General features: G+C 46.1%; 1 protein-coding gene across 4 annotated transcripts in view; it reads left to right on the forward strand.

Moving 5' to 3' along the window:
- The window catches only part of ADGRB1 (adhesion G protein-coupled receptor B1), a 279,985-nt gene that overhangs the window by 193,129 nt on the left and 71,704 nt on the right, over positions 1 to 15,152 (forward strand). For all 4 annotated transcript variants that reach the window (XM_026113657.2, XM_064507937.1, XM_064507938.1 and 1 more), the window contains exon 18: positions 124 to 262. In XM_026113657.2, the coding sequence (XP_025969442.2) occupies positions 124 to 262 (139 nt within the window). The remainder of the gene's footprint in view (positions 1 to 123; positions 263 to 15,152) is intronic.

Raw genomic sequence — 15,152 nt, forward strand, 5'->3', positions numbered from 1 at the left:
TGCCCAGGGTGGGCTGGGGCCCTGCCGCGCGGGCGATGAATTTTCTTCTGGCTGCCTTGGCTGACTGTGCCGCTCTCCCCCTCTCTCTCCTCTCTGCGCTTTGCCACCCCTTCCCTTTAACAGATCCTCCGCCTCCTCCTCCCAGCTTGGTGCCTGGTCCTGGCGCGGCTGCCGAACAGTCCCAGTCGACTCCTTCCGAACTAAATGCCTCTGTGACAGACTCTCCACCTTCGCCATCTTAGCCCAGCTCAGTTCAGACATGGTAAGTCCTGCCAATAACATGCGAAAGCGAACGCCAGGAAAGGAGGTATTGGGAGGAAAAAAAAAAAAAAAGAGAGCGAGAGAAAGGAAGAAACCGGAATGGAGCAGCTTTTCGGCGTGTGACATTTAGATGACAATCAGCTGCCAGTGCCAGCTGCTCGGCGCGCGTGTGCGGGGCGGTGGGCATCGCTGCGGGTCCGCGCGTGTGCCTGCGTGCGCGTGGAGCGGTTCGGCAGCCGAGAAATAGCGGTCCCCGGCGCAGCGGCGCGAAGGGGTGCTCGAGAAACGCTGTGACCTAAAAACAAACCCGGGCGAAGAACCCTGCTGCATTGAAATGTCACCGGGACCGTAAAGCCTGGTCCGTCTGGACCCCCTGCGCCTTTCTCGGTCCCCGCCAGACCTCGGACCCCCCTCGCTGCCGCCCTTCCTCTCTCCTTTCCCCGTCCTCAGTCGCAGCTCGAGGTGGAGCAGGGACGGTGGGATACGTTGGGGTTGCTGTTGCTGCATTAATTCTCGTTGGCTTCGTGCACACCCCTCTTCCTCCCATCGCTCCTTCCCCGCACTGTGGATTTGAATATGAATGCCGGTAAAAAGCGGTGGTGGTGGGGGACTGATACAGCCTGGCGTGTTAACTGTTGTGGGTGCCTGCACTGAATCTTTGCACGTGTCTTATTTGCGAACATCTCCCGCTTCCCGGCTCCCCGGGCCGCCGCCGCCCCCGCGGTTCTGCAGCTCAGGCTGTTCCCCTCGCAGGTGGCTCTTGGTGGTTGGAGGGCGCCCGGCGCTTTGGGGTCTGGGCTGGCGTTTGAAACGTGGGGCAGGGGCAGGGACGAGCCGGAGGGGCGCCTGCGAAGTTTCTGCTGCTTTGTGCAAAAAAAGGAAGTAGGTGCTGTTTCTCAGACGGAGCCGCTGGAAAAGTGAAAGATTCCTAGAAATGCTCACCACGGAGCTACACCCGGACTCCGAGCGTGGAGCGGGTGCCAGGGCACCGAAGTTGGTGCCAGGGCATTTGAAAGGGGCTTCCTAGGCTCGTCTCTTGTATCTTTCCATTTGATTTGGATTTTTTAAAATAGTTAGTTCATCCCTTTCTGGACACTTCCCAGGTTCATAGAGTGAAGGCCCCCCCTTCGCTTCGCTCGGTGTAATGCTTCTCCATCTGCTTGGGCACTGGGAGTTACTGGGCCCATCCAATTATTTACTAATTATGCCTTGCTTGTTAAACGCTGGCTTAATTCAGCAAAAGGGGAGGGGAAAGGAAGAAAGGAGGGTGATGGTGGTAAAGCGGGGGGGCGATCACATTTTCCAAGATGAAGGTTTGGTTTATTATTAGAAACACTAATGTATTTGGTCCACTAGTTACCATGGAAACAACATCTGCACTGAAGTGGTTTTAAAGACACAGTGTTGGTTGTGTTTGCCTAGGCCCCGTGCAGGCCCAGCCACTAAAACCACTTTGAAACAGGCTCTCAAGTGGCAGCGAGCACCTGACAGGACCGCTCTCGGGGTCCCCTCGAGAGAGGCACCAGGCTTTTGATCTCACCAGATGTGCAATGACTGGAGGAAGCCTGAGAGTAGGACAGGGAGCAGGTCCCCCCTTTGAAGGGCCCAGAAGGAGATGGTTAAATTGGCAGGGACATCCCTGCCCCACCTTTTCTTCCAAGCTTTGTTGAAGTGAGCTGTCCCAGGCGTGCGGTTGAGCTGGTGGCGAAGGCCCACTGCTGATTTTCTGCTGAAGGTGGGCAGAGGGCCAGGCACTGTGGGAAGAGAGAAGGGCGTCTTTGGCTTGACTAAAGCAGAAGTTTCTGTAAAGGAGGCCTAAGTGTTTATGTTCATGCAGTTCTTGATGTTATTTAGCTAAGCAGCTAGAAAAAAAACGGTTAATTCCACGTGGCCACATACTACTACTCCTTCAGCTTTAGATGTTTAAAGTCTTATCTGTTAAACTGTGTTGCTATGAGCCTTTTATGGTCAGTGCAAGTATTTTCGCATTTGAGAGTGGACTTGGCTGCAGGAGGATGCAGCTTATATCCCCCAGGCATGTTTTATTATATCTGCAACTAACCTGTCAGCTGGTCCTTTGGGCTTAGGCCTAAAATCACTTCCTCCGTTCTTTCCGACTCTGCTGATTGCTGTTCAGGTTGCGATTTCAGAACTCATTTTTCCCAGGCTAGAGCCTGCTCCTGAAGACAAGAGCAAGTCCTCTGGCCACGGCGGGAGGAAAGCTGGGGCCTGGCTACATCCTGAGTTTGCCCCTAAGCGAAGCCAAGGGTTTGTGGTGCTGAGGAGCATTTCTCACCCAGGTCCTTCTGGTGCCAGCCGCGGTTTCCTGGCCGAGTGTCACTGCGAGGAAGCCCGTGCTGCCTGCCTTACCCAGAGGTGGCTTCTCGTCAGCGTTGGTGTCTGTGGTGGTGACATTTATAGTGTAGTTTTTCATGTGCCTTTGGAGCTCTCAGGACAGGAAGCTCTGTCTGCTTGTGTCATTAATGTTATTTATTGCTAGAAATCTCTCTTCTGGAGTCTTTGGCCCTGGCAGTTTGAAATATATGTAACCCTGGTATAGACACAGCTTCTTTGCAGTGAAATGGACCTGAAAAGGCTTGTGGGAGATGTGTGGGTCGTTGCTGCCCAGGCGGCTGATTCGTACTTGCCAAGGACTTTACGTCTGCGCGTAGGACAGAGTTTCCCAGGCTGGGCCCCTGATGCTGCTCCTGTGGAAGCAAAGGGAACAGTTTTCCATTGACTTAAGAGAAACTAGGGGCTACCACTCATGAAAGTGTTATGTTTGGAATCAGTTTTGGATGTCCCTGAGCAATGATGGAGCTGTTCAGATCCAGCACAAAATCTGGAGCTTAGGCTCAGCCCTGCTCTTTCTCTGTGTCCAAATTCCCTTAGATGCTGCCATTTCTATTAGACACAGTCAGCCTTTCTTAGCCTCTCACCCTGCTTCAGCAGGAGTGGTGTTTGACTATCATTAAAACCAAAAACCCTCTAATCAAGGAAGACAGATAAGGTTTTGGGGACAGGGGCTCTCTTTTCATTCTGGTTTTATTCAGTACCTAGCATAGTAGGACAATAGTACTGACATGCTCTGTACTACACCTGCATAATAGTAGTAGTAGTGGTAAGGGGAGAGGGAGGATAAGGACAAAAGGAAATTGCACAGCCATGCATTTGGACTATAACTTTGTAAACTGTCGTTAGTCTGATTAAGTGTCTTGTGATGGTATTTTTAAAATATTTCTTGGCAGTCTTGGCAATTTGTTAGAGATGGTTAGGAAAGATAGCTGGAGCCGGAGGATTTGCGGGGGAGCCTTTCACTGTTTGGTTGTCTTGTTTGAGTTTGGCTCGTGTTGTCTCTTCTGCCTGCTAGCTCACGATTGGCCTCTATAAAGTCTACTAAGCTTTAAAGCTTGATTTGTATGGCACTGAGGACCATAGTAAGACTGTACACATAGGGGCTTTCTGCCCTCTCCTCCCCTCCTTTCTAGCTTCATTCACAGGGGAAAAGCTGATCAGACAAGGGAGTCTGGGCTCTGCTCTTATTTCTAGTGCTAGGGAAGTTTGAAAGGTCTTGGTGGCAAAAACTTGTATGGCTGCTGAGTTTGCTTTGTCCATGCTGAATTTTTGGACTATCTTGCCTGCAGGACTGCATTTAGCAACATGCAAACAATTTGCTGAAAGGAATTTGCAGCACCTGTGTATTTTTGTTGGGTGTGTTGTTCACAAGCAGCAGGCAGAAGCTTGCTGATGACGTAGGTGGGTGTAAGGAGTGAGCTGCCCATACCCTAAGATATCCCAGGTTGTTACAATGCAAAAAGAAGGGGCTTTGTCCATCGTTAGCTCCATGTTTGCATGAATACGAGGCATCTGTGTTGATGTGCATCCTACCTAAAGGGACAACATGTTCTGAGCTCCTCTTTCAACTCACAACATTTACTTTTCTTCCTGAAAACATCCAAACATTGTCTGTGCAGCAGAGAAGAAAAAATCTTTTTTACCCTGGGGAAATAACAAAGCACGAATAGTAGACTTTCAGTTTGCATCTTGACTAGTTTGGAATGGCTGCTCTAAATAGGCTGAGGGAAGGGGATCGACAAGCAGGTTTGATGTGATCTTGCTGTATCTTGGAAATCTTCTTTATATGAAGACTGCCCTGTGTTATGGCAGTTCTGTGTACTTCAGGGAAAGCACACAGATGCAAGATGGGCTATTTTAAGGCCCCAGAATCCGTTTGTAGTGCCTCACTCACAGATTGAGTGGATCCAAGTTTTCCAGCAGAATGCTTCTCTGCTGGAAAATATTGATTTTATTGAATCAAAATGTTTTGTAAGAATTTAGCAGTTCTGACAACATTTCTGACAGCAAATGATAGCAGTGATTCACTTAGATAAGACTGAAGTGCCTCCTTTGGAGATTAGCATTTAGCTTTTATATTCTACGATCATTTATCACCTAAGATTCGGAGTATGGGTAAGAATGAAGCATTTTGCGTACCTTGACAACAGTCAGTTCTCAAGTTTACAGTTGTTTGCAGGTTTCAGTAATAAAAATTCAATGTCTTCTGAAACTTTGACCCTTTGATTCGAAGTTGGACTTTTCTACTGAAGGGAAGTTCTCAGTTTTTACTGGCTCTAATGCTTAGGTCCTCAAAGCACTGCCAATTTCCACAGAGGCTCTAATGAACAATTTATTAGACCAGTGCATCTGGGTGTGTTGGCTAAACCACAGGGCTGAGAGCTGTTCCTGTGCCTGTGAATTAAACTCTGTTTGACCTTGGGCTAATCACTTCATTGTTTTCTGCTTCCGTTTCCCCAGCTGCAGCACCCTTCCAGGTGACATCCCAGGCTGTGCTCATCTGCGTTTGTACGCTGGCCTGAGCCTGAAGAGTTTTACAGACAGGGCCAAGCGCTGTCATTTCCCTAGCAGAGCATTAGGCACCTCCGCTTGTTCAGTTAGCAAGAGCCATGCCAGGGTGAACATTGCTGAGCTGCAAACATTTGGGATTTTGAGTTGCAGATTTTGTGCAAGCCTCCTGCATTTGTGTATTTGGCACCTCTTGCTGCAATCACCCTGTTCTCTCAGGGATGCTGCTGCATGCAGAGTATCTCTCAGGAACTGATTATGTCTCCTTGCAGTGGAGTCCTAGAACTGGAAATCTCCTAAAATTTCCTGAGGATTCATATTGCTCCTGCTGGATCCCCCGACATGGAAAGACTAAAACGAGAATGGCAAAGGGAGAATCCAGCTAGACTTCTCTTCTCAAGGGAGCTTTGTGCTGAGTCTCGGGAGGGTTACGGTGTGAGCGTTGCCTGAGATTTCTGGGGTTTGCCCACCTCCTGCTCCGCAGCAGGAGCAGCTGCCGGGTTTGCTCAGGCATGGCTTTCCCCTGGGTCGGTGGCAGCACTTAGGAGCAGGCTGTGATTCTGCAAACCACAAGCTGCCTGCTGGTCTTTCCCTCGCTCAGTGGGGATGCTCCTTTTGCTAAACCCTGCGTAGTCTCCCTGTGCCTTGGTTAGCACTGTTCGCATGGACTGGATAGAGTAAGAACCCAGCTGGGCAGATAGTTTTCCCTTCCTGCTCTCACCCATGATATGATTAGGAGGAAGAGAGGGACAGCTGATGCTCTTGATGGCCAAATGGGCCAACCCACAATCTAGCTTCTTCTTAAAAGAATTGCATTGCTTTTCAAATTTGGCCTCTTAACAGAGGGGCTGAATTGTGATCTTACAGTGTCATTTCACTGGAAATCACCTGTTCTGTTAAATGTTTGCTTTGTCGTTGCTGACTTGAAGTCTGTCAGTATGTATTACCTTGGTGTTTGCTAATTCAAAATAATTTGAGCACTTGGTTGAGAGAAGTAGAGATTTACTTTATGTTGTTGATTTTTGCTGGAATGTGCTCACTGACTGCTCTGATAGTTTCTTTCCTTTTTTTTTCCCCCCCCCCTCTATTTCTTTTTAAATCTACAAGGAAAGTAGGGGATATACTTCCAGTGGTTTTGGATTTCAGGCCGGGTTTGAGAGATGTTTAGTAGCAATGAGCTGGGGCTAGTGCTGAGTGAATCTGGGCTAAACCTGGTCTGAGGTTCCAGAGAACCTGGTGTCAGTTTACAGATGATCTATATTGAGTTTACAGAAGAAGAGGGATAATAAGAGACCTTGCACTGCAGGAGCGGAGCGATGCTGGGTTTGTTATTAAGGTGAGAGATGTGAATGGAGATTGGCATTCCACCATGCTGTACGCTGTGCACGGTTAACTAAGAGAGAATCCCATTAGCAAGGCAACTGATCGGTGTGCAAACAAATGTAGGTAAGGAATCGGAGGATGGAGTAATAGGAAGTCCCTTTCAGCTCTGTGCTTCTAGGGGAAACAACAGTTGAATACATCAAAAGAAGACAGGTAGCGCACAAGGTAATAATAGAAGGATTTAGCTCAGCATAACAAGCAGTCAGCGCAGCGTCCCACTTCCTTAGCGGCTGTCTGCGGATCCAGCTGTCTGTAGATCCAGTGAGTATCTTGGTAGATATTCACAGCTGAGAGCTTTCTCCGCTGAGTTACCACTGTAATGTTGTGGATTCGTTCAGGTCTTTAACTCATGGTGAAACTTGAGGAGGTGCGAATTGCCACACTGCAGGTCTGCAACTCTCCCCTGGGAGCCAAAGCCGGAGAGCTCTGCACAGCACTGGCAGTGACTCTTCTGCAGGCAAATGCTGCATCACTCTGTATCTCTTTATCTGAAGGGAACGTGGGAGAGGAACATGATCAAGTGCTGGGAGCTTAAAACATTGTGGGATTCACTGCTTCAGCATGAGTAATATTGAGCCAAATTCACCCTTTGGTGCAAGGGCAAAAACAGCGCTGACATTAAGCAAGTGACCCCAGGAATAATACCAGAGCTGAGGTTAGTCTCTGGTCTTCAGCCTACGCTGAAATTAAAGACTCACTATGTGCAGCTGGGAAACTGTGTGTCCGGGGGTTCCTAAGGGTTTTGATGCTTATTTTGAGTTTGCAGTGTTTAATGCCTTGTTGCCATGAAGGCAGCTTAGCAAGTGTGACAGCTGCCCTTTTACCCAGTCATGGCTTACTGCTCTGTTAAAGGAGGTGTGGATTTAAACCAGGGCACCAGGGTCTTCCCCATTCCCCTTTCCAGTTTCCTAAGTGCTTGGAAAACAGCTGTCAGACTCGGACAGAATACACGGATTTGAGGCATGCTCAAGAGCATCCAGGGCCAGAGATGTGAATGTATGTGTGTGGGAGGGGACTGTGTGTCATAGCCATTTGGTATGGTATCTCCACACTAATCGAGAGTGCAGGTGAGCTCTGCAAGAGGATTGGAGTTGTTTCTCAAGGAGAAAAGACTGAGAGGAAGGAGGATAATAGTCTTCAAATGGGTACAAGGTAGCTGAGGAAAGGAAGGGAGCAATCTTCTTTCTGTGTCTGCTGGGGATTGGACTTAAATTGCAGTGAGAGAGATTTAATTTAGACACAAGGGAAAACATTCCAGCTGCAGGGATAGTTAAGCACTGAGAGCCTCCATCAGTGGAGGCTTTGTAGAGCCGGCTAGGAATGGTTTATATAACTGAGGCAGGCGAATGGGCGAGATGAGCTCTTCATATCTCTTTTCACCCTGTTGTCTGTAATTCTGCATTCTGGATCACCTTTATGTCTGCTCCTTGCTATATAACGGAGATCAGTATGGCAGAGGTTTGGCATAAACACATTACTGAGGAGTAGAACAGGATGAAGGCTGGTAGGGAAGCCTTTATGGATTAGGAGGACACACATTTGAAAATATCACAAGGATTCTTAGGCTAGGAGGCCAGGACCAACAAATGGACACTGCAGCTTGCCAGCTTGCAGCATGGAGCTATAACTGTCGATCTGCTTTTATTTTATTTTTATGATATGTTACTTGGACCACTGTGTCACCTGGGAGTCTTAGCTGTAGAGCAGGACTTCATCAGTCTACTCAGTGCTGATCAGGCCAGAAAACCAGCCCAGCCCAAAATAGCTTCCAGTTGAAATAGGAGAGAAAAGACAATGTGTGGATATAGGCGGGTGTGGGAGCACATGTAAACAACATGAGGGCATTAGTCATCACAATCTGCAGTAAGTCAGGGCACATCTGCCATCGCCAAGACTTTTTTGCAGACATTGCAACAAGCGGGGTTTTAAAGAGGAGGTTTAAAGAAAGAAAATGAGATAGCTTTCTAGATGTTTTGGGGGAACTTCTCCCAAGGCAGAGGACAGCGTGGGAGACATCACAAAGGTGCTCATTTGAAAATGGTAACAAGTGGGTGATGGAGGCTGGTTTCATGGGCTCAGCAAGTGGGAGTTAATGTGTCAGTGCTAAATGAGATTATTTGCCTTTTCAGAATACTTCAGGAACTAACCAAGTCGTAATTGAAGCCCTAGAGAAGAGGGAGCCGGTCGGTCTGTTGAGTGTTCTGCCTGGCTTTCTAGTATCATTCTGCTCTCTTCTCTCTCTGTAGTACTTAAGCCTGGAAAAGCCTTTTTAGGTAATTTTGGCAGGCCACTTCGCCACTGAGTCCTGTTGTACCCTGCCTAAAGGCTTAGGTTGCCCTTGGATTGCCATGCAATGAGACATGGAAATTAAGTCATTATTTTTTTAGCAACAAATGTCTACTCATTTAAAACAAAATTGAATTAGTTTCTGGAAGACTTGTGCTCTAAATACTTCTGCTATCTGTGAATAGCCAAGTGGACAAATTTACAGGCAAGATTTTGAAGGTAGTGGCATTTTTAAGCAAAACTGGGCAATGCAAATGGAAAACAAATGTCAGATTTGTAATTATGAATATTCGGGCCCCAAACATCCCTCTGAAAGTTTGGGCTTTCTAAGCAGGAAGCTGACATGATACTGCGCATGCTAGTATTCAGTCAAAACTAACTGCATGTGAAGTTGACTGCTCTCAAGCTAGCCGTACTAAGCGGAAGGATATATAGAATAGATTCAATAAATCCATGAAAGCAAAATGACTCTGCTCATCTCCCATAAGCAAGGAAATGCTCTCATTTTTTATGACAAATTGTTCTTTTTTCCTCCTTTAAATATGACAATCATGTCAGTCATCCCCCAGACGGGGAATATCCTATTACTGGGGCCAATTTTAATCTTGTTTATGTCAATGTGGTATTCTTGTAAATCTAGGGACTGTTACACTTTTACTTCTCAGTCTCTCAGCTGTGAATGAGATGAGCGTCAGGGCCAGAATGTTATTCCTTTAATGCCACTTTGAGATCACTGTCCCCTATAGAGAAAAATAGGACCAAGGCTCTCCAGTGATCAACTGTGCCTGTACGATTCTGTGCACTGTGCTGGGTGGGCAGAAACATGCCTGATCACATGGGGGCTTGAGATTGCAGCTAGAATAAAGCTGTCATTATCATCGTAACAGCATACAGCATCTGTGGGACGCCCACTAATCAGATCATCTGTTAAATGGCTGAAATCCCTAGGCCTGTTTTTCAAAGCCAAACTCTAGCCAGTGAGGCCCTGAAAGCCTTGGAGGCTGGATGATGAGCTGGAGACATTTACTTTAATGCTTTTGGTTCAAATCTAGTTTGGGTCAGAAGCCATGACCAGCGCAAGGGTCTTCGATGTTTGAACTGTGAAAGAGGAGAAGCTCCTCCTAGGTCCTAGAGGAGGGGAGTCATAGCTATAGGCAATAATTAAAGGAATGAATTAAGGTAGGATTTAAGAGCCATTTTAGGGATGACTTGTCTAGGCTTTGTGCAAGTGTTCGTTGCGCATGCTTTGGATGGAGCTTTTTCTTAAGGGCTAGTCTTCAGTGGGCAGGGGTGCTGGTAGGGGAAGAGAAGGCAGGCATTTGTTCTCCATGGTACTAGGCAGTAGGGTGATATGAGCATCTTTGGCAGAAATCTTCCTCCAGACGCCACGCTTCTGTGTGGTCTCAGATGTTCTCCCACTCCACGGTCTGGTCTCTCTCAAGGGCAGGATGCATGATACAGGGAAAGCGAGCGTTGCCCGTTCTGTAGGGAGAGCTGTCGGGTCTGGCATTGCTCACCAACACAACACTTACAGAGTAAAACAAACAGCGGGTTGTTTTGCAATAATTTGGTGAAATGCTGTCGCCTGGCATTGAACCAAGACACTGCTTAAATCAGGATAAACACAGTCTGGATTCCCCCCTCATTTTCCATTCCTAGTCTGCCATGGCCTTATTTTTTTATAACTCTGTAGAAGTCTTACCACATTGTGCTGCAAAGTGCTGAGCCCTGATACTATAAAGTTAGAAAAAACGAGGGCACTCATTGTGAAACCAGGCCAAGATGCTTAATGCAAGCACTGGCATGCCAATTAATTACCTACTTTGACTTGGTCATCCTCTGTGTAGTAGAGAGAAGGAACAGTCCCAAGTACTAAGGAATGCTAAAGGAAGCTCATTTTTAATGTAGTTAGACTCAGAGCATATTTGTATAGTGTTTTTTTTTTTTTTAAAAAAAAAGGCCTAGGGCAAAGGCTCATGCACTGTCCTGCATGTCCTGTGGTTGTCCACATTGTTTAATTTGTATGATGCTCTGGCTCTGTCTTAGCTTGTGCCAGCTAGCAATGCTCACGTACGCTCCAGGAGATGGCATGATCCATGGATGTTCCACTAGGCGGTATGGGCAAGACCACTTTGTGCTGAAATGCAAATTTGTATGAACATTAGCTATATCATATTACTTCATCTCAGGGCCACGAAAGGGGTTCTGAACAATTTTATTTTCTAGGATGGGCATAGCAATGTAGAGCTTTGCCACCAATCACAGAGCATGTAACAATGCTATTGCAAGCGATGCAATTAAGGTCCACTTTGGCCTCAGCCATATCTGAAGGAAAGAGAGCATACCCATAGAGGGACAGGACATTTTGATTATTATCAACTTTATTTTGGAAAATGGTTCTGTTTTCTCTGTAAAATATGCTTTAAAGGGAAAGACTGGAACAGAAAGTCTTAGAGTATGCATAAAAAGCAAGGATATAAAAAATAAGTACTCCGGCTGGCCAGATAACAAACAGTTAAACCAAAAGCTCTCCCTTCTCTATCCTCCATACATCCACATTTTAATATTGCACAACAGAGAATGTGATACTAGTGCTTGATTGTCCTGATATAGCCCTAGGAATCCCCTAAGGCATTTACAAATACCAAGAGATCTAAGCTGAATTAAGCTCTGGAAGAGAAAGAGAAAGTGGTATTATTCTATTCCATTTCCAGGGGGTCAAAGTAGGCCCCTGAGAAGTTAAAGCCAGTGTTTTCAATTTAAAGTAGATGGGTTGAGTGGGCTTTGAAAAGATTGGCCTAAATGGCAGAGCCATGTGTATACAATTGACCTGCGGACAAGCTGGGAATAGACCCCAGCATTCCTCACTTGCAATCCCCGTGTTAGCACACTAGCTCAGCGGTTCTCAAAATGTGGTTTACACAGGGATACAAAGCGACTCACAGCTATTCGGCAGATCCATATTGAACAGTGATTTCGGTAGTTCTGCCGGGCAAAGTGCCGTGGGAAAAGGGGGGAGGGGTTATGATGCACATAATGTATTTTAAGTAATGACAGTGGGCTGTTTATTGAAAATGTTTGGGGACAGATAGCTGGGGAGGAAAAGAATGGTCCTAGAAATTAATATGGGCCCAATCCAGCTTTCTTTGATGCCAGGACTGGAAGTGGAGACCCAAAGAGGACAGTCTTGTAGTTCAGGGACAAGTACGGAGCTGATCGTCGTGTTGGCAAGTGACAGGTAGAGGATGCCCCCTCTGTTCCTCCTTTCAACTCCCGTAATTCTCAGCTGGACTGAAGGAAATCCTCCTGACGATTCTTATTAATGAACAGCTACGTGACCACTCCTCAGCCCGGAGAGCATTATCAAAGCTGTTTACTGAACACAGATTGCCGTGTTTTGTCTTGAGAGCAGGCTCAATACAGAGTGAAGAGTTAGCAATTTTTAGTAAATAGTGGCACATTAAGATGTCTCTCTGGGTGATTTCTGTGTGCTGTAATTATATGGAATTGCTTGTTTGACTGGCCAAATTATATAAAAGGGACCCTCAGCTCCACAAGTACATTTCCAATAATGGGTGGCTATTAGCTGTGACATGAGGAGCCTACAGTTATGGTACAAAGGAAACATAAGGAGGTAGTAATCCTTTGAACCTGTCTTGAAATGACATGGATCAAACTGCGGAGGATGTCACTTGCTCCAGAAAGAGGTTGCAAAGAGATTATTTATTAATGGCACTGCTGAGGAATTTTCATCCAGAGATCTCAAAGCACTCCTCAGAGGATGGAAACATCCTGGTGCTTCCTCACTTCCCCTGCTTTAAGCTGAGTGCACACAGCAGTGGCTCTGATAATGTCAACCTGCAGGTTCCAGCCTAAACAGCCCCTTTCAGCCGCAGCCTGATCCTGCCTTCACTAAATCTCTGCCTCTGACAGTATTATGTGGTCCATCCCTTGCTTGTGTCCTGCTTTTCCTCTCTCCCCTTGCCCCATAGGCTTGGTATTGGTGTGTGTCTGTGGACTCTCTCCTCTCGTAGTGTAGGTTGAAACGTCTGTGGGGCTGCAGCAGATCTGCGGTAATTAGGGAGTGCAAGAAATGCCTCTTCCAGGAGTGAAAGCTGAGCTTTCCCTTTAGATGCTCCGTCTGTATCTAGAATTTCACTGTGGGCCTTAGCAACTGGCATGCCCCAGTGTGACAGGATGGCTGGACGTCAGTCCTAATTTCACTGAACACTGAGTGATGTTCAGAAGAGTGACGGGGTAAAAACAGCACCTGCTTGTTCAACAGATCCACTGTCTGCATGCGTGCCCGCCTCACATCTGCTCATTCTGCTGGCACATCCAAGGCTTTGCTCCTACTAGCTCTGCAGAGTCCTCAGAGGTGGACACACACAGCAGCAGCAATGTTGTTAGCTAAGGTGTGTCAGAAAGAGCCTGGTTCTCACTCAGATGAAGGCTTCATAGGATTATTCAGGCAGTATCAAAGGCCTTGAAAGATATCGTGTATGGCTCTGGAATAAAAACCTGGGTTGTATCCCATTTGAGGCAGCTGCTGTCCTTTTTGATCAGGGGTTGTATTCAGGTGGAGTTCATGGCTTGTGCTTTACTGCACCACTGCAATATGCATATATAAATATACATATATATGTAGTGTGATGGCGATTGTTCAGAAATAGAGCCTTAAAGTGAGAATGAATGAATCAGATACAAAAGGAATGAATTAGAAGAGAGCCTAAAACAGTTACTATCCAACAGCTGAGCTTCTTCCACTGACCATGTGAAACTTGTAGACTGCACCAACTGTGGTATAGCAGATATCAATTAAAACAGAGTGAATGAAAGTTTCCTTTTGACTTGCAGCTGGTGTGAGCTGGAAGCTTGTGTATGAATAATGCTCAGCTGATGGGCTGTAGCTGGAAAAAGCACTATAAATGCCTTGCATTGAAATCTTGCACTTAGATTTACACCTGCTTTTTGTTGCCTTCACACTGCCAGGATATTTCAAAGGGACTGAGCCTGAATGAGTAATCCAGATTCTAACCAAATGGGGATAAAAAGTGTTCAGGAGATTTTTGGCAGATGAGAAGAACACATCCACTTCATAGTCATTCAGCACTTCAGGGTCATTTTTATACAAAAGGGACATATACTCCTTTGCTCACCAAGTGTTTACTTTTTTGAGTACTGGTGTAAGCATTATTTTCCAGCAGTTTTAACAACTCTTTACTGGCTTTCTGCTTTGAAAAGAGTTGCCCAACCAGGAGCAAAATCAATACAACATGGTTGAAGAAACTGTTCAAGAACTGTTGAGTAGCCTTTAGTCCAAGGGCACAGTAAAACTAAATGTTTCTGAGCAATTCTTGAAGTAAAATATATCCATCTGATCTGACTCTTTTTCAGGACAGTAGAATAAGTCTCACTGGTTTGAACTCATGCTCTGTGAGGAGAGGTGAAGGGAGCTGGGCGTATGTAATCTCACAGAGAAGAGGTGAAGGGGCAGTCTAATCAAAGCCTACAAGTACCTGAAGGACAGTTACTGAGATGATAGAACCACACTCTTTGCTAGTATGAGATGATATGACAAGGGCCACAAGCGTTAGCTTTCAAGGTTCCTGTGGGGCATTAAGAAAAGCTTTTTTTTCATCAGGTGAATGGTGTGGCACTGGAACAGTCACCACGGGGGTAGGGGTGTCTGTCTTTGGGGGTTTTTGAGAGTCATCCAGTCAAAGCCAACGCCGACCTTGTCTAGTGTATGTGATTGTTCTGGTCCAAGCAATAAAGCTGAATTAGAGACCTCCAGATGTCCCTTCCAACCAACACTTCTGTAATTCTGTGATTTCATGAGTCTTTTCATTTCAAATATGCAGGAAGTCAGGCAACCATTTTGAATAACAAACACATTTGAGAAATCAAAGCCAAGCACCCCAAATTCCAAACCTGTGTGCCTGTATTTAATTTGGGAGCAAAATAGTTTAATTTTTCAGTGACTTTATTAGTATGATGTTGTATCTGTAAAGAGTTTGTTCAGCCTTTCTCAGTATCGAGGATGGAAAAAGCAGAAAGAACAGCCTGATTGTAAGATCTCAGGCAAACTGTGTGGCATTAAGAAATACCATTTTTTGACTTTATTCTAATGGGAGCCTGTTTGACCCTGGAGCCAGAGCAGGGTAATGGAACAAGCATGACTCAAATGAAGTCAATTTTCACAGTGTTGTATGGAAACTAAGAGAAGGAAAGAGAGAAATACAGAGCATGTGAAGGGGGAAGAGCTGGAGAGATATTAAGAGCAAGAAGAAAAGGCAAAATATGTCATGAAAAGTGGCCAGAGAAAGGAAGATAAAAGAGAAAATCAGAAAGGAAGA

Source organism: Dromaius novaehollandiae, chromosome 2, assembly GCF_036370855.1.
Source record: "Dromaius novaehollandiae isolate bDroNov1 chromosome 2, bDroNov1.hap1, whole genome shotgun sequence".
NCBI lineage: Eukaryota > Metazoa > Chordata > Aves > Casuariiformes > Dromaiidae > Dromaius > Dromaius novaehollandiae.